Source organism: Acomys minous (assembly GCF_964271855.1).
Source record: "Acomys minous genome assembly, chromosome: 6".
In the NCBI taxonomy this organism is placed as follows: domain Eukaryota; kingdom Metazoa; phylum Chordata; class Mammalia; order Rodentia; family Muridae; genus Acomys; species Acomys minous.
In genome coordinates, this window is record NC_140487.1 from 108,160,509 (window position 1) to 108,183,421 (window position 22,913).

At 51.3% G+C, this 22,913-nt stretch overlaps 1 protein-coding gene across 2 annotated transcripts; it reads right to left on the reverse strand.

Moving 5' to 3' along the window:
- Nucleotides 1-812: 812 nt before the first annotated feature.
- On the reverse strand, nucleotides 813-18,736 carry SESN2 (sestrin 2). 2 transcript variants are annotated; one of them, XM_084787504.1, is made up of 10 exons: nucleotides 18,281-18,736; nucleotides 11,122-11,187; nucleotides 9,253-9,450; nucleotides 8,111-8,293; nucleotides 7,791-8,003; nucleotides 7,124-7,274; nucleotides 6,564-6,682; nucleotides 6,084-6,274; nucleotides 3,228-3,372; nucleotides 813-2,610 (listed from the first exon to the last, which is right to left on the reverse strand). In XM_084787504.1, the coding sequence occupies exons 1-10, from the start codon at nucleotides 18,368-18,370 to the stop codon at nucleotides 2,524-2,526; spliced, it is 1,443 nt and encodes a 480-aa protein (XP_084643630.1). In that variant the 5' UTR covers nucleotides 18,371-18,736; the 3' UTR covers nucleotides 813-2,523. The 2 variants fall into 2 exon arrangements, with proteins under 2 accessions (XP_084643630.1, XP_084643629.1); XM_084787503.1 differs by having other exon boundaries at nucleotides 9,253-9,453.
- Between the last annotated feature and the right edge of the window lie 4,177 nt (nucleotides 18,737-22,913).

Sequence of the window (22,913 nt, forward strand, 5' to 3'; positions counted from 1 at the left end):
TGAGAGGCCCTGACTCAAAAAAAAATTTTTTAATTTTTCTATTTTTATTTGCACGCTGCTTGTCTGTGTGCATAGGCATGTATGTGCAGGTGCCATAACAGGACAAGAAGAATGTGTTGGATTTGCTGGAACTGGAGTGATAGGCATTTATATGCGTGCTGGGAATTGAACTCACGTACTCTGCAAGTGCAGTAAGTGCTCCTAATGCCTGCATTTTGCCTCTATATTTAACTCACTTTGATAGTGCTGCCTCCTCAATTCCATACAAGAAGCATAATGACGTGGTGAAGGGGGAACCCTCAGGTGGCCAAACATCCTTCCTGTCACAAGGATGTCCTAAAGTGGGGGAGGGGACGGCGATGACAGGAAGGTAGAGCGCCAAGGCCTCAGTCAAGCAAGTCCCGCTGAAATCCTAGCTCCCTGGCCTCATCAGCATAACTTCGCCTCCATGGCAAATCTCTTCCAAGATGGTTGCAGCTTCAGGGAAACGGCCTTCCACTACCCAGCTAGGGCCACCTCAGTCAGAAAACAACACTGCCATTTATCAGCCCACAGTACCAGATGTGCCAAATGGGTGGCACAAGCAACGATAGACTTTGTTTTGTGTTGTCAGAGATCAAGCCCAGGACCGCACACATAGGAGCCAGCTGACTTCCAATGCCAGCAGGCCCCAGTCGTGCAATCACTGGGCACAGGTACAGGCAGGACAGAGGCCACGAGGTCAAGTCCATGACGCAATCACTGCTCCTGGTTTATACTAGGATGTGAACTCTGACCTTCAGGAAATGGACAAACATCCTATTAACAAGGACTACAAAACAAACCTCAGCGAACTTTTATTTCTATTACCTAGAACTTCTCACAACGTCAAAGATTTCTGTATTTTTAACACTGGATGCCCTTCCAACCCACCCAGGGACACGGTCAGCATCATTGTGTCAACGTGTCACCTCGCGGACTTAACTCCCATGCTGGGGGACCCTCCCCTCTTGCCCACCATCGCTGCAGGGAGGCCTCTGAAGCCTGGAGGGGGTACTAGTTGCTTCCCGTGCCTGCACGGGTATGAAATGTGGCACAGTGGCCAGGCTCCTGTTCCGCCTGGCCCAAACGGAGAGTGGGGGAAAAAGCAGCAGTGAGTCCTTGATTTTCTCAGACACCTCTGGACTGGTCTGAGGAGGCACCTACTGCTGGTGGAGGTGGGGGGGGGGGTGTCAGAATTCACAGTTGTTTGCTATGCAAAGTGCTTGTCAGTCTTGGCTGCTTCTGCCAAGTAACCCACTTAAACCTAGGAGAGGGGACAGACGGGGCCCTGGGATGGGGTGGCATCCCTTGGAAGGCAGCCAGGAGAGGCTGACTGTAGAACAAGGGTCTCCAGAGGACTTCAAGGTCTTGGGGGAAAAAAAAAAGAATCAAATCAGCCTGTTGGGGATGGTTTGGCCTGAGAACCCAGAGGAAAGCATCGAACCTTGAGAAACTGAAGCCAACCCCTGTGAGGTCCAAGAGGTGTGGCCGTGGGGCTCAGAGAAAGAGAACGTTGGTATATGCCTCTTACTGGGTGGGCCCTGGTGCCACCTAAGAAAGGCTGTTTTTTTGTTTTTGGCAAACATTCTTGGCAGAGCCCACGGGGTCAGGAGAACGGGATCCAGCCTCTGCATATCAGTACAGTCTAGGACAGGATCTCCTCCCTCCTAGGCCTTGACTCTGGCTCTGCTGTGAGGTCCTCAAGAGGCCAGACCTCACCCTCAAGACCCAGATACAGAATTCATCCTGATTCTTCAGACAACAGAGGGACCAGCATGGCCTCCAACTCCCCAGAGACAGTGTGTTCTTTGGCTATGCTTGGCCCCTCTCCCGGGCCCCGCATCACCAGGCATGGGAGAAAAGGGTATGAGGGCAAAGGAGACAAAAGAACTGAACCAAAATTCAGGCAACCAGAGAACAGGCTGCCCAACAGAACAGGCTTCGGGGGAGCTGGGCACACAGACCAGCTGTGAGTCCGACTTTCACATTGATGGGTGGAAGGTGGGCGGGAGGTGATGAAAATGGAGAAGGAGGAAGGAGGGAAGGCAAGCTCCCTGGAGTGTTAGTCCCTGGAGGTCTTTGCTTCTCTTCCACATGGGCAGCCAGGGGCTTCCCAGTCCAGGAAGTCAGCACTTGTGGTGCCTGGGGTCCAGCCTGCTGGCACGTAAGTCAGACTTTAGTTCTGTAGCCTTCATCTGCTTTAGGAGCAGGGAAAGAAAAGGGGTCATGGGCCCCTGGGATTTCCTAGTCTTCTTTTAGCTCCAGGGGCAGAGCTGAGACCCCCAAAGTCAGTGCAACGGTCCTGTCAAGTCCAGTGAGGAAAAGGAAGGCGTGACCTGCCTTGGGAGCGACACACCACACACACGCCTACCCCCAAAATTCGGTGCATGGACACCAGACAAAAAGTGTCCTGGATCTGTCTCCAGATAGAGAAATCCTTGCAGAGAGGACAGTGCCCCAGGTCAGCCGCTCCGGGTGCTGGTCCCGCGTGCTGGGGGGGAGTCAGGTCATATGGCGGGTGATGGCCCGGAGGGCGTAGAGCAGGGCCGCTTGCATGCGGGCCTCTAGGAGCAGCAAGTTCACGTGAACCTGGGGCACGGAGAGAAGAAGGCTTCAGAACTGTAGCCCTCCCAGTCTAAATGGTCCCTAACTACTCACCTCACCCACACCTCCCACCAAGATGTGCCTAGCTTTGCTAAGTAAGACTCTGCAGTCGGCTTCAGTGGGCTTCAGTGACCGCTGAGGAGCTCCCCTGTGGTGACAAACGCTTTACCTCACAAGTCTGAAAGGAGAGCTACCACTAACCGGCCCCCAGGGCAGGATCAAACGTTTCTATACATAGCCTCATTGTGTCTTCCCAACTTTGAGAAGCAGCAGTATCTCTTCTCCTTATAAAGCGGAAGCGCTCTAAGGTAACTTGCCCAAAGTCACACTTCTCCCCTGTAGAGACTGAGATCTGCACCTGTGCCCACCAGTCTGCACCAAAGACCGTGTGGGAAGCAGGCATCCCGTGTGCCGGATTGAGGTGAGGCCTGACATCACACAGTGGAGGAGTTAGCCAAGGACAACAGGGCGGGTGTCCTACCTGGCAGGACAGAACCCCCCCACACACACACACTGTGTGACCCTCACTGAGCCCTACCCTGTGACTCTTCAACAGGCTGGGCCTGGCCTGGCTGTTTCCACATCATCACCGCTGCCTTTACCTTCTCTGAGTGGCGGAAGTGCCTCCAGAAGAGACTGTACATTCTGCGCGTTGTCCTCTCTGGGTAGCAGGCCACGGTCTTGATATATATTTTGAGGTTCCTTTCCAGGAGCTGGTTTACCTCCCCATAATCATAGTCATCGTAGCTGCGGGAAAGACGATGACAAGGACAGCGTTACTCATGCGCTGCCCCCGGGAGCGGCGTGGCGGCTCCCCTGCCCCCACCCTACAGAAGGAGGAACAGAGTGGCAAGAAAAACCAGAAGGTAGGAAGCCACGAGAAGCCTGCTTCCTCCTAGAAAAACAGCTGACGTCACGTGTCACAGGTTATACCAGGCTTGCAGAGGAACACTGCAAAAGTGACGCTGACACTGAGCATGCGCTGTCGCGCTCTGACCGTGCCAAACATGAGCCCGCAAAACTACACACCCCGGCCCATGTACAGCGGACAGTGCTCATCAATTTCATTTTTCCGAGATTCAAAGAGGGCACTGGCTGTCGGCAGCAGGGGGGGGACTTTCAAGTTCAGCTCTCCCACACTCATTGTTCTATAGCAAAGACAGGAGGTCGGTCCCTACTAATCCCGGGGAATGAAGTGGTTAAGGGAAAAGACAGCGCTGATTTTATAGATGGACAAAATAAGGCCCAGAGAAGGCAATTAACTTGTTAAAAATTCAAAGCAAACTAGGAGTGAGTCTAGAAGTTACCTATGTCTCCTCAGTGCATAGAAAAAAAAAAAAAATTAAAAACCAGGAAGGAGGTTGGCTCAGAGGTTAAGGACACTGACTGCTCCTCCAGAGGTCCTGAGTTCAATTTCCAGCAACCACATAGTGGCTCACAGCCATCTGTAATGTGATCTGATGCCTTCTTCTGGCCTGCAGGTATACATGCAGGTAGAACACTGTGTAACTAATAATAAAATAAATCTTAAAAAAAAAAAAAACCCAGGAAGGAAACACCTGATGATAATAAAATTAGGTGATATACTAGACAATTTTGGTATTTCTTGTTTGTTTTTTAAGAGTCCTGTAGCCCAGCGGTTGAACTTATTAATTAGCCATGGATGGCCTTGAACTCCAGATCTTTCTGTCTCTGTCTTCTCTGTGCTAGGATTACAGGTATGTGCAAGAAATAAATTCATTAAAAGAAAAAGCCAGGGGCTGGAGAGTTGGCTCAGTGGTTAAGAGCACCATCTGCTCTTCCAAAGGTCCTGGGTTCAATTCCCAGCACCCACATGGCAGCTCACAACTGTCTGTAACTCCAAGATCTGACACCCTCACACCAATGCACATAAAATTTAAAAAATTAAATAAAAATATTTAAAAAAAAAAAAGAAAGAAAGAAAGAAAAAGCCAGCCGGGTGGCACACACCTTTAATCCCAGTACTTGGGAGACAGAGGCAGGTGGATCACTGTGAGTTTGAGACCAGCCTGGTCTACAAAGCAAGTATAGGACAGTCAAGGCTACACAGAGAAATTCTTTCTCGGGTGTGGGGGTGGGGGGTCGAGAGAAATAAAGAAAAAAGAAAAAGCAGAAGACAAGTGATTAGTTCATATCTGCAACCCCAGCATTGGAGAGACTGCTGTGAGTTCAAGGTCAACCTGAGCTAGCTTTCTTTTCTTTTTTTCTTTTCAAACAAAACAGGGTTTCCCTGTGTAGTCTTGGCTGTCCTGGAACTTATAGAGATCCACCTGCCTCCCAAGCACTGGGATTAAAGGCGTGCACTGCTGCTGCCGCCACCACTGCCACCACCACCATCAAGCTGACCTGGCCTATCTTGAAAGACCACATCTCAAAAATAAATAAAGTTCCATGGATCTCTTAAATAAATCATTTTATTTGGGAGATTTACCTATAAGAACATGTGTGAGAGCCAGGTGTGGTGGTGCACACATTTAATCCCAGCACTTGGGAGGCAGAGGCAGGTGGATCTCTGTGAGTTCAAGGCCAGCCTCCCAGGTATTAGGATTAAAGGCGTGCACCACCGAGCCTGTCAGTGAGTTAATTTTTGTCTTGTTACCAATCTTCTTTTATTTTAAAAGAAAATTAGGTATATTTTATTTACTTGTATGTATGTGTGTATACATACACACACGTGTGACACAGTACACATGTGGAGGTCAGAGGAAAACTCACTGGGGTTGGTTCTCTCCTTGCACCATGTGGGGCCCAGGGGTCAAACTTGGGTCACTGACAGCAAGCTCTTTACTCATTGAGCCATCTTGCCTGTCTACTGACTGAGTGTTGAGAAAGGATCTTCCCCCTGCCCTCCCCCAAGCGTTCCAGAAAGAGTGAGATTAAAGGCATGCGCCACCACGCCCTGCTGCTGTCCTTATTTACTACGAGGAAAGATGTGCTCTTTGGAAATTTAAACATGATTCTGTGTAGTGTGTACATATGTAGTGTATGCATATGTTTTATGCATGTTATTTGCGTAGAGGTGTGTGAATACCCACAGGAAACCATAGTTTAAAGTATGTTGGAGGAGCAGGTCTGTAAGCCCAGCACCTAAGCAGCCAGGGCAGGAAGACTGTCAAAGGTCAAGGTCAGCCTGTACCATATAAGTTCTAGGCTAGTCAAGGTTACAGAGTGAGACCCTATCTCAACATATCCAAAATAAATAAATGAGTATATCAAGTATCATAAAACAACACACGAAAAAATAAGGAGCAGATGTCCAGCACACATGGGGCCCTGGGCACAGCACAACAGAGCAAGGTGTCCAGCACCCACACGGCCCTGGGCACAGCACAACAGAGCAAGGCCCTGCTATCTCTGGCAAGAGAAGAAAAATAACAGTGAGCTCAGGAAAGGCCTGCAGCACCCGTGGGGCCTGAACTTGGGGGACACGTGCTCACCGGATGCCAAAGACGCAGTGGATGTAGTTCCAGATGGCCCTGCGGAGCATGGAGGTGTCCACGCCACTGTGCATGGCGATGGTGTTATAGGTGAGGCTGTAGGCAACCTGAAATTTCTCGTCCAGCAGCTGCCCTCCCTCAGGGTAGAGCCGCTGGATCAGTGAGTAGCCGTGGTCTTCCCAGGTATAGTCCTGAGGAATGAAGGGAGAGGTCAGTGAGCAAGACTTTGGAGGACCAAGGCTGGCCAGAGGTCTGGCCTCTGTACCTCTAGGAGTCACACCTTAGCTTTGCATAACATACCCTTCCTGGCCTGAGACACTAACCAGGCTGTCCCTGGGTGTGACTTTCCCACCCTCCCTGTAGGGCCCTTTCAAGTCTCCCGGGCAGGGAGGAGGCATGCAACTTAGAACCATGTGCCTCCCCCCCTGCGCATATGTAAATCTGAGGTGATAATGACCAACATTGGTGCGGGACCCTCACCTGGGCCCGGAAGGTTGGGGGCGCCTGAGTCCCTCGGCGAGTGAAGTCTTCATATCCAAAGGCAGGGTCTTCCACAAAGCACAGAATGTCCGGGTGTGGAGAGGGCTCCAGGATGTCCGCTAAAGGCCGTATCAAAAAAGGTGATGACAGTGAGGCTGGGCAGAGCAGGCTCCACGTCATCAGGGAAGCCGTGGGGGGTGAGGGGGGCAAGTATAGTAGGGGACCTCAGAGAGCCCCTCCCCAACGAACTGGGAAGACTTTAGCAAGAGCCAGGTCCTGCAGAGCAGGCGACTCCTACCCGTGGACCCAAGAGGCAGGACCCCCATAACAGTCATAGAGGCAGGTCTATGGAATGGCTTTGATCTTGGCTCTGTCTACCTGACACACAAGCCCTGCAGGGCTAACAGACCAGGAGTCAAAGGCAAGTCTGAACGCAAGGTCCATGCTCAGAACCCCTTGGAAGGAGAAGGCATGGTGTATGGAGGTGTCTGCTGCCATCAGCAATGTAAAGGGCGGGGGATGGAGGGGAGGCCACAGCACCGAGGCTTGTGATCCTGTACCTGAGGGGGTCACCAGCAGGCTTTCTGACTTCTCCAGCTCAAAACGGTTCTCCATTTCCTCCTGGGAAGCCCCCTCGTCCCGCAGCAGGCTCTCCTGCAGCTGCCTCATGCGTTCCATCAGAGCCTCTACATCACGGGCGGCTTCAAAACCCTGCACGGAAGGACCTGGCCATCACCACTTCGTCCTCCCTTCATGGCCCTCTGGGAAACAACACTCAGTGTTTCCATATTTCAGGCCTTCCTGAGTGATCAGAAACCGCAGCCAGTTTCTGGGGCCACTGCACTGGGCACCTCCGGCAGCCTGAGCCTCCCAAAGGGTACTTTGTAAGTCCAGAGAGGAGACAACTGCCTTCCTTCGTTGGTAATTTACAAGCTTTCTGGGTTTGTTTGTTCTGGTTTTTTGAGACAGGGTCTCTCTGTGTTAGCCTTGGCTGTCCTGGACTCACTTTGTAGACCAGGCTGGCCTCGAACTCACAGAGATCAGCCTGCCTCTGCCTCCCAAGTGCTGGGATTAAAGGCGTGTGCTACCAGCACCCCGCTAAAAAGCCAAGCAATTTTGCTGTGGTCTCTCACAGTGGAGAGATGGGGAGGCAAGCAGAGGTCTCTATTCCCACAGCAGGGCCCGCACCAGCTTTCTCCCACACCGCGATCCAGGGCCATGACTCACCCCAGTGTTGTTCAGTGGGTCCCCATTTGGGGGGCTGCCTTGCTCACTGGGGGGTGAGGGTGCCTGTGAGGCAGGGCTGCCCTCTGCATCTCCTTCAGGAAGAATTCCACAGCCAAACACAAAGGACGCCAGAGAGTGGCAGTGGGTAAGCAGGACCAGCGCTTGGATGAGTTCAGCCAGGGACCAGCTGTGCTCCCCAGTCTTCAGTAAGGCCTGAGATGGTGGGAGGGAGAGTCAAGAGGCTTAGTGGCTGCCCCTGGGCAGCCTCAGCCCCGCCCCTGGGCTGCCCTAGGGTCCCAGGCTCTCTCTGCCTGCCACACCTGGATATGGTCCTTGGTGATGAGCCAAGGCCGATGTGCCAGTAACTTGTTGATCTCGCTGAGTTTTCGAAGTTTTTCAGGGGCCCGGTCAAGGCCCAGCAGCCACTCAGGGTCACCTCCAGTCTGCAGGAACTCCGTCATGTGGGTACCCACCAGGTAAGAACACTGGTGGCGGGCAGCAGCCTGTGGAGGGAGTCCATAAGCCTGAATTACCTGCGTTCTGTGGCCCATCCTGGGAAGACCCCCTTGAAATCTAAGAGGCAGAGAAATCTATGTTCTAACTTCAGCTCCAGTACCAGCTTGCTGGTCACCTGACCCCTTTGCACCTCAGTTTCCCCATTTGCAAAATATACACTTAAAGATGTCTCTCTTCAGCCGGGAGGTGGTGGCACACATCTTTGATCCCAGCACTCAGGAGGCAGAGGCAGGTGGATCTCTCTGTGTTCCAGGCCAGCCTGGTCTACAAAGCGAGTCTAGGACAGCCAAGGCTACACAGAGAAAAAAAAAGGTGTCTCTCTTTAAAGCCTAAAATTCCACGGACACCATCAGGTAAAGCTAGAACTTCCTTTTCACCTTTAAAACAAAACAAAACAAAAACAAAAACAAACAAATGAAAAGCTGGGGGGGGCACTGGAGAGATGGCTCAGAGGTTAAGAACATTGACTGTTCTTCCAAAGGTCATGAGTTCAATTCCCAGCAACTACATGGTAGCTCACAACCATCTATAACGAGATCTGGTGCTCTCTCCAGATCTCTGGTACAGAATGCTATATACATAATAAATAAATAATGGTGCACGTCTTTAATCCCAGCACTCAGGAGGCAGAGGCAGGCGGATCACAGTGAGTTTGAGGCCAGCCTGGCCTACAAAGGGAGTCTAGGACAGCGAAGGCTACACAGAGAGACCATGTCTCAAAAAAAAACCCAAGGCTGGGCTTTAATCCCAGCAGAGGCAGGTGGATAAGTTCGGGAGGCCAGCCTGGTCTACAGAGTGAGCCCCTGATAGTCAAGACTACACAGAGAAACCCTATCTCGAAAAAACAAACAAACAAAAAAACCAACCCACCTCAGGAGAGTGCCAGCAATGAAGTTAGAAACACTATTTGGGCCACCCCGCAAGCATCAGGCCCAGGCAAGCTTACCATGATGGCGATGTAGTGGCGCCAGGAGCTGGCCAGGGGTCCATCCGTGTGCAGCAGCAGGTAGTGCAGGCGCCAAAAGCTGCTAAGGTAGTCGGGGTGTAGCCCCATCACCACCGCCAGGTTGTCCACCCGCCCCGAAGACATCATCGCCTCAAGACCCAGGTGCTGCTCCAGGCTCTCAGCTCCTTCCCGAAAGATCTGCTGGGCAAAGAGGACAGCATGGGCTCTCTCCTGCCCCCCAACCCCTTCTCTGTTTTATACATATAGTTGTAGTATTTAGCTATAAGAGCAGGAAACCGAATACCACCAATCACATCCACAGGAGGAGGCCGACTGAGCAAACACTTACTAGGTACCTTATAAGGTCTACCACATTTTGGACGCTGTCCAAGTACTTCATATAAACTTACTCAAGACAGCTAGGAAATTAGGGTTTCATTTTCTCTATTTTTACTCTGCAATGATAAAAAGATTTCTTTCTTTTAATTTTTTTTTTTCAATGCTGTGGATCAAACCTAGGGCCTCGTGCACGCTCGACACACGTCATCCCCAGGCCCTCCTCCCCTTCTTCTTTTTATTTTTTTGCAGCAGGGTTTCTCTGTGCATCCCTGGCTGTCCTGTAACTTGCTCTGTAGAGCAGGCTGGCCTCAGACACACAGAGATCGGCCTGGCTCTACTTCCCGAGTGCTGAGATTAAAGGTGCGGGCCAGCGCTGCCTGGCTCCCTTCTCTCTTCAGTATAGAACCAGGTTTTTACACTTCACAATCTCGGGGCTCAGAGTGGGATCAAATATCCTGTAACATTGATCCTCTTGCCTTTACCCCCCAAGTGATGGGATTATAGGCATGCACTACTGTTAGGATTCTGCTGTACTCTGCCTACCCGTGATGACATTGCCTACCTGCCACCCGGGTATGGCCCTGCCCAGGGCTATATAAAAGGACAGAACCTCCTCGTGGCCCCCCTCTCTCAACTCCCTTACTCCTTACTTTTCCTCTCTCTGGGGTACCCCTCCCCTTTTCCTCCTCCCCCCATGCTCATTTAATAAACTCCTCTACAACATACTATCTGCTGCCTGGTACCTTATTACCTTATATCTTTATATTTAATCATAAAACCCACTATGACCAGTTTATGTGGAGCTAAGGATCTACCCCAGGGCTTTGTGGACGGCAGGCAAACACACTAACATCCGCAGTGGCCTCTCCCACAGCCCCTCGTCCCTTTTCCTTCCTCCTTCTCTTCTTGTTTGTTCACTGTGGAGCTGGGTCCCAAACCCAGGGCCTTGTGCATGGCGAGCAAGTGTTCTGTCTCTGAGCGACACCCCTATCCCTCACTGGTTCATTCACCTAACAGACAGCTATCCGATTAGGAATCTCCTTGGGTGTTTGAACTTGCCCTGTGAGGTGAATACTATTATTTTCCTCCATTAACAGATGAAAAAACCAGATCTGCTTGAGGTCACAGATCTGATAAATAATAGAAACAGGATTCTAATCTAGATGAACTCCAAGGCCCCCTGTTTCTCCCCGCCCCCTTTTTAAAAAAAAATAAAAGATGAATTATTTATAAACAGAAAAAAAGAAAGCACAAGGACAATATTGTGAGGGTAAAATGCCGGGATGCAGCCGTAAAATACGAGCGGGCTGCTCATCTTACATTACTGTGGTCTGGGGGTCTCAAGTTTGGCTGGGTCACTGTCCTCTCATCCTTTGAACTTCCTTCTTTGCAGACAACGAGGTTGAGAACATCCCAGCCTCAAGAGCTGTTGTATGAAACTAAATATATCAGGAGTGGGAAAAGAAAAGATCCCGATCTTCCTGGGGTCCATGCCCTTTCCTCCTGCCCCCCACGCCCTTCCAAACTCACCTCCTCCACTGGAATGAAGGCACTGGGCCCTCGAGGACCTCGTCGAGCTGGGCCTTCCCGATGCTCCTGTGCGGGGAAACATGTGGTGGTTATTTAGCAGAAGGGAGGACCGAGGAGGATGGAGAGAGCTGTTAGCTGTCTAGCCTCCTTCTCCAACCCAAGTGTCACTGAGTTTCTTTCTTTTCTTTTTTCTTTTTCTTACTTTCTTTCTTTTTTTTTTTTTTTTTTTTTTTGGTGTTTTGAGACAGGGTCTCTGTGTGAGCCTTGGCTGTCCTGGACTCACTGTGTAGACCAGCCTCAAACTCATAGAGATCCACCTGCCTCTGTCTCCCAAGTGCTGGGATTAAAGGCATGAGCCAACACGCCCAGCAGGTCACTGAGTTTCTGAAGTACCTTCTTGGTACAGCCCTCATAGAGGAGCCAGGGAGAACATTTAGACTCGTTGGGTATGCAGCGAACAGGTAAGAGAAAGAGCACATCGATGCTGGCCTGTACAGACTCAGCCAGGGCCCGGAAACCAAGCATGGCCGGGCAGGAGGGACCAAGGAAGGCAAGAGACAGCTTTCATTTCGCCTGTCTCCAGGAGGCCAATGTCTCTGCAGCCCCAGAGGACTTGTGTAGTACACAGAATTCTTTACCCAGGCCAAAGAGATGCCCCAGTGGGGGAAGGGGCTTGCCAGCAAGTGGGAAGCCTTAAATTCCATCCCTGGGCACCCACACGGTAGAAAGAGACCTGACTCCTACAGGTTGTCCTCTGACCTCACACACACACATGCTGTGATTTATGCACACACACTTTTTAAAACAAGAAATTAGAAGTCCAGGACAGCCAAGGCTACAGGAGAAACCTTGTCCCAAACAAACAAAAGAAAAGAAAAAGAAAAACAAACAAGAACTCAAGCCACGGGAGTGGTGGCGCACACCTGTAATCCAGCCCTTGGGGAGGCAGAGGGCAGGCGGATCGCTGTGAGTTCCAGGACAGTCGGGGCTACACAGTGAGACACTTATCTGGGGCTGAGGGGAGACTCTTTTCAAATAAGAGCCCTTTATATTCCAAAGCCAGTTACTACTCTCCATGCCTTTGAAGAAGCTTCAGTGCCTCTCAAATATTCATCTTTCTTTCTTTCTTGTTTCTGTCTTCAATGCTGAGGATGAACCTAGGCATCATGCCTGGCATGCTGGGCACACTCTACACTGATCTGCACCCCTCACAGGCCTGCAAACGGTCATGTGCTCACCTTTCCTTCAGAAGCGGCTAGGCCGTCATCATGGTCAGCCTCGTCAACTGCCCCTGTCTGCACCAGCCAGAACCTACCCGGTACCCAGATGGACTTTCTGGAGTATGAATCACTTAAGCCCACCTTTCCCTTACCAAAGCCTTCCTGATAAACGAGTGATCCAGCCCCACTCAATGCCATCGTGGGGCTCGCTGTATCAGCCTTGATACAACTGATCCAAATAAGCCGGTGTGGTGGCGCATGCCTTTAGTCTCAGAACTCGGGAGGCAGATCACTGAGAGTTTGAGGACAGCCTGATCTACAAAGCTAAGGCTACAGAAAGAAACCCTGTCACAAACAAAACAAAACAAAAATCTGCCTGCCTCTGCCTCCCGAGTACTGGGATTAAAGGCTTGCACCACTATGCCCGGTGGCAAGTAGATCTCTAAATTCAAGGCCAGTCTGGTCTACAGAGTGAGTGAGTGAGTCACAAGCCAGCCAGGGCTACATAGAGAAACCCTGTCTCAGAAAAACAAAACAAAAATTCCCCCCAAAAAACAATACAAAAGTGCTTTGAAGGAGAGGCAACCTCTAGAGGCCTACAGGATAACAAAAGAAAGGAACCTGGTGGCCTAAGTACGCATACTGGTTCTTCTGCTAATTTTCTTTTCTGTGCTGTCTGGCCTAAAAGTTAGGTAGACTCTCTCTCTGGGTCTGATCCCTGAAGGCAGAAGAGACTAGGCTGGCCCCTTTCAACCCACCCCACCCCCTTTTTTTTCTTAGCAGTCCTGGAACTCACTCTGTAGACCAGGCCTGAACTCCAAGATGCAGCTGCCTGCACCTCCTGAGTGCAGGCATGAAAGGCCTGTGCCGGCAGCCACCACGCAGGGTTTCAACCCACACTTGGAAGAGGTAGCAGTAGCAGGCTGGTCTGGTCTGAGGACTTACAGAAATACCACGCTGCACAAGCACTCCCTTTACAGCTCCCCTCCCTCCCTCACTTGAGAAAATGCCCAACAGCTCTGTCAGGAGATAAGACCTGCTGACTCCACCGACTGGGCCTCCAGCTCTCCTGAGGACCTGAGGGCAGACAGAAAAAAGCACAGCTAAACACCTGCAACACCAGCATTGGGGAGGCTGAGGCAAGAGGATCAGGAGTTTGAGGCTTTGAGGCCAGCCTTGGCTACACAGTGAGCTGTTGTCTCAAAACCAATCAGCAAACGAAACCATTGGAGTGGGGCCATAGCTCCTTTGTAGGGTGTCGCCATGGAGGGGGCTGAAAGCAGGGCTCAAATAGGCGCACATAGCCTGCGTAAGGCCCTGGGTTCAAGGCTGGGCACACACAAAAGAATGTTTTTGATAGGCCGGCCCACCAGTTAGCAACGTGAGCCTCAGTTTCCTCCTGGTAACTGGACTTTCACTGGGGACTTTACGGCCCCTGCTCCTCTCTCACTTGAGAGGGTGGCCCAGCAGCTCTGTCTGGGAAACAAGGACTGCTGCCGGTGCTGCTGTGCTTTCCTTGTTCTCTTTTCCATTTTCATTTTTCATCTCAGAACTTTAATATCCACACATACCCAAATTGGCTTGTTTGTTACGAGGATTTAAAGGGACTGTGCCACAGTTTACCTCAGGGCCTCCACCAGGGAGAGCACTTTGTAAAAGTCCTCGTCATTAACTTCATTGTTATTTTAAACAAGAGTCTCTCTGCCCTGCAAGTCCATTAGAATCCCTTTGTGAAGCTTTTTTTTCTTTAATTACTAAAACCAAAGCCGCCGCCCCCCCCCTTCAGCAATCCACACAGGGATTGGGGGTGGGGGGCAGGGCGGCAGCGGATGCTTTTTACCAATGGCTGTCTCAGGCACAGAGCGCAGTGCTAAGTGCTTTCCAGGTAAAATCAGAATTAATTTGTTCATTTGACAATCTCTTGATGACTGTATTGCAGGCAGTATGAATACACTAGTGAAAAAGACAGCGTCCAGCCAGCCTTCATATAATTTTCGTTCCCAGGGAGAGAGCAAACGAATGATGAACAGGATTTCCAATCATAGGAGAGGGGTGAAACAGAGCCGTGAGTAATGGCGGGGTGGGAGAGAGTGTGTGGCATTTTAGTTTAAGAGGACAGGAAAATCTACTCGGGAGGTAAGTGACCTTTGAGCTGCCTGTGAGGATGGAGAGGCCCAGCGGTCAGCCTCTAGGGACACTGGGGAGCCCTAGATATAAGGCTAGACACTGGAACCCATCCGGCTCCAGTACCCTGACCGCTCCCCTCCCCGCACACCTGGGCATGCCCAGGGCAGGCTGGAGGAGCAGGGCCGCGCTGCCAAGATGTGGCATCACCAGCACAGACGTCCTCCCGGGCCCTGGGACGTCCATAATAGCATTGAGCAGTTACAAGGGAATCCCCGGCTCCACTGGCGTATGCGTTGACTCCACGTCTGCTATCATCTAAACTAGATGGTAGAAGCTGCGACTGAAGTGTTACAGCTGAGAGATAAGGCTCTGAGAGGTCCAAGTTAGTGTGGTGGCGCACGCCTTTAGTCCCAGCAATCGGGAGGCAGAGGCAGGCGGATCTCTAAGTTTGAGGCCAGCCTGGTCTACAGAGTGGGTTCCAGGACAGGCAGGGCTACACAGAGAAACCCTGTCTCCCATATCTCAAAAACAAAAAGCAAAAACAAAAAACAAAGAGTGCAAGCAGAACTTTCCAGATGGGGGGATGTTTTGCATCTGCACTAACACTCATGGTAGTCCCTGTCCATTCTTCATGCCCAAGCATTTGAAATGTGACCACAGCAACAACAACAAAAATTTCAATTTTTGATTAACTTAATTGGAATTTGGCTTAATTAGTTTAAAAACTTTTTTTTTAAAAAAAGGTTTTTCAAGACACGGTCTCTTTGTGTAGCCTTAGCTGTCCTGGACTCACTTTGTAGACCAGGCTGGCCTCGAACTCACAGCGATCCACCTGCCTCTGTCTCCCGAGTGCTGGGATTAAAGCCGTACACCACCACACCTAAGAATAAAGTACCAACCATCTAACAAGTGTCTAATATGCAATTTGAACCCAAAGGGAGCCATTTCTACTCTACCATAACCGGCTCTGGAAATGGGGCCAGACCTAGCGATTTGAATCCAGACCTCCCAGATCGCTGTTCACCAGCTGCTTTGGCCCCTCAGAGTAGCCCACCCAGCCTTTCTTCTTGTTCTCTGGAGTCTGCCAGCTCCAGGCCTCAGCAAGAGATACCTGCTAAGTCATTCTGCAAACTGGTAATAAGGTCTGTCCACTCCCTGTCAGCTCAATCCAGATTATGTGTCCCCGTTTACTGTTTACACCTCAGATGAAGACCTCCAAGCCAGCCTTGGGGGGGACGGGGCGGAGGGGCAGAGCAGCAGACAGCATGGAATGGCCCAAGGCTAAAAGTGCTTTACGAGCTTTGTTCTCACAAGCACCTTAATTCCTCTCAAACACCCTAAGAGAAGCAGAACTTGACCTCTCTTCAGAGACGAGTGACCGAAGCTCAAGAGTGGTCCCTTTCTGGCCTGGCACTGTTCATAGGGAGGTTTCAGAGCCTCAACAGTTGACAAGGGTCAGCTAAGAATGCAGCTGCAAACCATAGTGAGCCCTGCGGGTGTTACTAAGTAGTCCAGGGAAGGGAGGCCGGCGCGGAGTGGAGGGCCCAGCTTTTGGAACTAGCTTGCAAAGGCGGAGGGACTAGAAGAGGTAGGCAAAGGCACTCATCTGGTGGGGAGAAAAGGCTTTTCTGAGGAAGTGACAGACGTTTGAGGAAGTCGTTCTAGAATCCCATAAGCATGTTTTGAAAACATGCAAGAGTCGGGTCCATGGAACTTACTGGAGACAGGTGTATTTGAAGGCCTTGACCCTCTGCAAGAAGGTCTGGAGCGGTTGAGTGGACTACCCACCCTCCCCTTGGGTCTTGCACACTAGGGCCTGGACGATGGGCGCCCTCTCTTCTCAGGCTCCCACTCAAAGCAGACACCCTCAAGGTCATCTTTTCTTGAGGGAGAGGGAGCTGTAGAAATGTTGTAAACCTTACCAGCTTTCCTCAATACTGTTAAAGTGACTTTCTTAAATCCAGTGTGTTGGGGGGGCAGGGGGAAGGGGACAACTGTAATTCCAACCCTCAAGAGGTTGAGGTGGGAAGATAGTCTCGAGGTCGAGGCCGGCCTAGGGGTGGGGGGAGGGGGAGTGCAGGTCCTCTAAGGCATCCTATCTCCCTAGGGTCCTACCTAGACTGCCTGCGATTGTCTTCCCCTCCAGGCACTGCGGGGAGAGAACTGGGCTGGCTCTCCTCCTTAGGTAGCAGAGAAAAAAAGATTCAGACTCCCTCCAGAGGCACTGGGGGCGGGGCGGGACGTCTGCTAAGTCAGTCTTATAGAGAAGCTAGCATTTTAAATGCAAGGACGGTTCCCTGCAATAAATATGTCCCAGGCACTCTGCTTCGGGCCTTTGCTTGTATTTGAGGTTAATTTGCCCAACAATATCTTAGCAATACCATCAAAATACCTATAAAAGAGACTGCATTCAAGGCGGCCACTTGGCCAAGATAAGCCAGCAAGAAAGTGGAGGGTGGGGCTGGAATCCAGGACTCACCCACCAGAGCTCTCACTAACAACACTGTTCACAAAGCAGGCAGACAGGAGTGATCGGCAAAGAAGGAACAGAAGAGGCGGGGAGGGGGGCTTTCTTCACACTGATTCCTAAACCTTGCAAAGAAACCACAGGCTGCTGAGCGGAGGACCCCCAGATGTGACATTCCTCAGGCATGGGCAGAGCTTCTCTGAGGGTCATACACCTTCGGACTAGCACCCTACCCCCCATTTCCAGCCCTGGCAATATACCTTCCACACTGCTCTAGGCTTAGAAAAAAAAAACAAAAAACCAAAACAAGACAAAAAACCGCCGAACAATCCGAAGTGTCTCTCTCTCTGTCTCTCTCTCTGTCTCTCTGTCTCTCTGTCTCTCTGTCTCTCTCTCTCTCTCTCTCTCTCTCTCTCTCTCTCTCTCTCTCTCTCTCTCCTTCTCGGCCTCGATTTTCTCGTTCTGTAAAATGGGCCTAAATGGCAGTCTGTATTTGCTGTCTTTGTCAGACAAAACCTACACACTGGCATCCAGTAGGTGCTCCATAAAGGATAGACGGTGTTCATCGCCAAGGCTGTTGGAGGAGGACGGCTTTCTTTATACCTTGCCTCCCTGCTAAGAGTTCCTCTACGCTCTGAAGGGACAGCAAGACAAACTTTGAGGATCCCAGAACATTCTAATAGGGAGCAGCCTGAGACTTGTTACTCTTTGAGAGTGCGGACCAAGGGTTATCCGTTCTCTCCCCCCACCCCCACCTCCAGCTCTGGCTGCCGCCGCCGAGGATCAGGCGGCCAGCCAAACCCCTAAAGCACTCGGGCTAGTTTCCAGATCGGGGGTGCAGGTGGGGACTGGGTGGGGGGGTCGACCTTCGCTGGCCAGTCCCAGGTGGCTCACTCCCTCCGTTGCGCGATCGGAGCACACACGGACCCTAGAAAGAGCTCCCAGACCGCCGGCCCCCACAGAGAGGAAGGGAATCTGCGGAAGGGGGCGGGGTGGAGGAGTGGTCGGGTCTCTCCGGCCGGGATTTGCCTGGACTTGAAAACGTTCGCTGCTCCAGAGCACAAACCCACAGAGAAGGCGTCCCCTCTCATTGGCCTGGAGTCCGAAGGAGGCAGGGAGGGCTCCGCGGCCCCCTCCCTCCCAGGGTGGTGGGGGCGAGAGAGGCGAGGGCAATGGGAAAAAGAAGGGAGACCCAGAGGCTGCAGTTGATGCAACCCTAGCCCTAGCTTACGTGCTCCTAGACCCTGAGCCCGGGGAGGGGGGGGGGTCGCACCAGACTTAGCCCGGGTCAGCCCGAGGCTCATCAGTGGCTAGAGAAGAGCGGCGTCGCCCGGCGGTTGCTTACCTCTCCGGTCCCGGGGCCGTCAACGCCGCCCCTGGCGAACGGCAGGTAGCTCTCGATCTCCGCACCGCACTCGGAGTCCGCAACGATCATGGTGTGCGCCAGGACCCAGCCGCGGCTCGTCAGCGCCCGGGGCACCCGAGGGGGTCTGAGGCGGGCGCGCGCCGGAGGCCGGGACTAGGGGTCGCCGCTGCTGGGGGGAAAGCTCGAGAAGCCCTGGGTGTCTGTCGGGATGCGGAGAACCGGCGCTACCTCGTTGGACACTCCTTCCAGCCCAGCTTGGGGCACTGTGACCGGCCTCGGAGGCCTGGGGTTGGTCGCGGCGCAGGGGTTTTCACGGCCGGGAGTGCCTCGGAAGTCCGCAGTAGCCAGCGCTGCTCGCGAAGCCGGCGCTCCTCAGCATCCCCACCGCGGAACTGCCAGCGCTCGCCGGGCTCTTGTCAGCCCGCTGCGGTCCCTGGGGGAGGGCGGGGACACAAAAGCCTCACGGCACAGCCAATCAGATGCCTGTTTCCCGGGGAGGCGGGGCCGACACCTCCCTCCGGAGCCAACCGTCCCTCCAATCAGCACCGAGAAGCGCCTCGGAACTCTGGGAGCTGTAGTTGGCCTCGCACAGATGCTGCAAACTTTTGCAAGAAGGGGGTTGTTAGTCAGATCTCTGGCAATACCAGATGAGAGTGACAGCCCAGGGAGTCATTAGGGCTACGTGATGAAACGGGACTTCACGGGGCTGGACCAGACAGCCAGGTGTGAAATCCCTTCCGAGTAAGTTCTTCGGCTTTCCAGTTCCTGGAGGGACTGGTTAGGGCTGCAGAAAGCCCTAACCACATCCAGTTGTTCTAATTATAGACCAAATACCACAAATTGGAGGCCAAGAGCCACACCCTGTCCCCTCAGGCTCTGAGAGATCTGCACCTTCAGAAGCACCAAACCAAGGAAATCACCTTATTTTTGGAGTCTAGGGAAAGCCCTCGCTGAAATACCCTTGGCTCCTCTCAGATTTAATCTCAATCCGGATTGCTACAATTTCCCTCTGCTGCCCTGCCTGGGTGCCTGCCCTCCTGTCTTCCACCCTGCAGGACCTCCTGGAAACTTTGTAACTTGGGTGTCTGGCTGAGTCTATTCTGGTTTCTGCCTCTGGCCACTCCCCGCCTCTGACTCCTCTTTTTCCTTCCCCTCCCTAACCGTGGGTGCTCCCCTAGTTTCTGTTTTTATCCCTCTTTTTTTTTTTTCCTAGACACTTCCTGGCACTCACTTCTCCTCTTGCCAGGAGATTGCCTCTTCCAACGCCCCCAGCACTTTAAGCTCCATTCACCCGTTCACTTTTAGTAATCGCATCCTTCAGGCTGTTCTTCTTTGTTTCTTTTTAAATTTCTCTTTATTCTGGTCAAGGAGTCCCGGACAGACCTGGAGCGGACTAGTCCTTTCAGTTTCCCCCTGAAACAGTCTGAATTTCTGTTTATGATACCAAGGATGCTCTTCTGACCTGGTCTAGTTCCTCTCTTTAGTGGGGAAGGCAGTTGGCCGACTCCCTCTAGAGCTCCCTAAGGAACATTTTCATCTTTTTCATACTCTGCCTTGTTCTGTCACTTTCTGTGCATTTGTCTTATCTGAACATGTGTATTACAAACTTGTTGAGGCCAAGGTCTACATTTTGACATCTTTTTCTCCCTGCCTTATGCCACCTGACATAATGGCCTCCTAGTAACATACCCTTGGTCACTAAGTATCTCTTCCTATCAGATTTGGTTTCTCTTTAAAAGCATCTACTAGCCTCGTGGTGGCGCACGCCTTTAATCCCAGCACTCAGGAGGTAGGCGGATCGCTGTGAGTTCGAGGCCAGCCTGGTCTACAAAGTGAGTCCAGGACGGCCAAAGCTATACAGAGAGACCCTGTCTCAAAAAAAAAAAAAAAAGCATCTACTACTCTGTAGGCTGGAGATGGGGCCTAGTGTTACAGTGTCCACTTTAGGATCTCAAAGCCTTGGCTTCTGGTCCCCACACCCAGGCAGAGAAGACAAACAAAACTCGCTATAATGTTAGCAGCCAGGTTCGAATGTTTTCAGTGCTATTTCATCAGCTATTGAGTAAAGTTAAACCTCTAGGTTGAACCTCAAGGCCTGCCAAGATACGTGTCAGCCCACATCTTTAGTCTTATCTGCCACACCCACGATCCAACTTTTCACCACTCTTCTGCAAGTTTCACCTATGGGAGATACATGGAGCCCTCACCGCCTTCTCCCTGTGTGGGGCCCGGATGCAGGATGCAGCCTTCAAGATGCCACTAACTACAAAAAGCCTTCCTTAGCCCTGCTGAAAGATGTCCTGCCCTGTTTTCCAAATCTGCTCAGTCTCACTGTCCTATTTGCAGGCCGTACCCTTTCCTTCCAGTTAATGGACTGTATTACCAGTCACTCGGACAGAGTGAGGACACTTCAGTACAGAAAGGTAAAAATGGATTGTCAAGGTCACACAGCATCTTCTTCTGGCTGCATTAAGCTGTGGGAAATTGTCATTTAAGACAGTAATCGTGTCTCCCCCTCTACCCCTCACCGCACTGGCCTGTGTTATTTAATACTTTTGTTTTTCAGTACTGGGGATCAAAGATCAAATCAGGGTCCTTTACATGCTAGAAAGCGTTCCTCCGCTGAGCTACACCTCCATGCCTCCAGTACAGATGTTTGAATGAATGTGAGTTATTGTCTTCATAAGAATAATCCTTTAGCCAGATGGTGGTGGCGGTGGTAGTGGTGGTGGTGGCGGCACATATCTTTAATCCCAGTGCTTGCATGCAGATCTCTGTAAACTCAGCCTGGTCTACAGAATGAAAAACAACAACAACAAAAACAAATAAATAAAATAAAATAATAGGCTGGGCGGTGGTGGACTGCTGTGAGTTCAAGGCCAGCCTGGACTACAAAGTGAGTCTAGGCCAGCTAAGGCTACACAGAGAGACCCAGTCTTGAAAAGCCAAAATAAATAAATAAATAAATAAAAATAAAATAAATAAATAAAATAATAATCCTTTAACAAAGATGGGCATAGTGTATATTCTTGTAATGCTGGCACTCAGGAGGTAGAGACAGAAGGCTCAGCAAAGGAAACCGGAGCTACATGAGGGGACCCCATCTAAAAAGAAAAGAAAATTGACTTTCTGATCATCAGAGATAAGAAAAGATGAATCCAAGCCGGGCGGTGGTTTCTCTGTGTAGCCTCCGCTGTCCTGGACTCACTGTGTAGAGGAGGCTGACCTCGAACTCATATCGATCCACCTGCCTCTGCCTCCCGAGTGCTGGGATTAAAGGTGTGTGCCACCATGCCCGGCCTCAAGACAAATGGTTTTGTGGAGGAAAATCAGAGGGCACTAATAAACCAAAAGTGGGCGATATTTCGCGACCTAGCTAGTGTTTGGTTCTACTAACGGGAGTCCGGGCTAGACCTATTATCCCATTATAACTCTCACCACGGCCTCCTTAAGTAGCCTTTATGTCCCCATTTGATGGATGACAAAACTGAAGCTCTCAAGAGGTGCGCCGGCCGAGGTCAGGTGGCTTAGTAATGGGCAAAGTGTTCTAAGGCAGTATGACTCCATAGCAGAAACTCTGCCACACCAGTGATGAGAGAGGGACGCGAGTATGTAGGAGGCAGGGAGGCAGGCTGGCACTTGTCATTGATGCCTAGAGCAGAGATAGGGACTAGGAGTAAGAAACGTAACTGTAAAGTGGCCTAGAGTGGGTGTGTCAGCACATCTCCGGGGACAGGGGCTCTATGGAAAGAGATGGCTTAGGGCAGCTAGAATCTGAGCGAGAGAGTAACCAGTGTGGAGGTAGAGGGACGCACTCGCTGGCTGCGTTCAGAGAGGTCTGCTCCGTTCTGCTCTTTCATTCAGTAAAGAATTTTGACCATGCCCTGTGTGCCAGCTCCTGGCCTAGGAAAACCAGCAGTGAAGTTCCCAGCCCAGCGAGGAATGGGGAGGTGTGTGAGTTACTGGTTGGCTGCGTTCCTCCCCTCCCCCCATCAGGCACGGTCTCCCTCTTCCTCCTGTTGCTATACTCTCTGGACTCTTGCATCAGCCGCGTTAAGGCCACTGATTGGCCGAAGCTATTTTTATTCCTCAATCATATTGCAGTCCCGAAGACATGTCTCGATCCGATGTGAAGTGTTTTTGAGACTTCTCCAGCCTGGGATCCTCTCAGATTATGAACCGAATGGGATTCTCACCTTTTTTTTTTTTTTCTGAATTGATTTTTGTGGTATTAAATTCTTGGATCATTTTATTATAGTGACCTTACATTGTAACCATTCCAGGGACTATGATTTGTCACTCCTTGTCTCAGTTTGTTTTTTTTTTTTCTTGAGAGCTTATTGTTTTCCAGCCCCAGTCCCCAATAGCAGAACACAATTTCTACCGCGGGAAATCTTGTAGGAAGGACGTCTTGTTCCGATCATTTTAATAAAGCCAAAGAGACACGCCACGCATCCAGCAAAGCTTACATTCATTCGCTTACTCATTAAGCAGGCATTGTGCGAGGTGCCGAACAAGGACGAACCGTGACTCTCCGAGGTGTCACAGACCCTCTGAAACAGAGTCAATGACGATCCGCAAGCATTTTCGAGGAGTCGGGCAACTCAGACGC

Coding starts and splice junctions, on each gene's coding strand:
- SESN2 (XM_084787503.1), bottom strand. CDS start 18,370: ATGATCGTTGCGGACTCCGAGTGCGGTGCGGAGATCGAGAGCTACCTG. Junction 11,188..18,280: donor ACGGCCCCGGGACCGGAGAG/GTAAGCAACCGC, acceptor TTCCCCGCACAG/GAGCATCGGGAAGGCCCAGC. Junction 2,611..3,227: donor ACTTCCGCCACTCAGAGAAG/GTAAAGGCAGCG, acceptor TCCGTGCCCCAG/GTTCACGTGAACTTGCTGCT.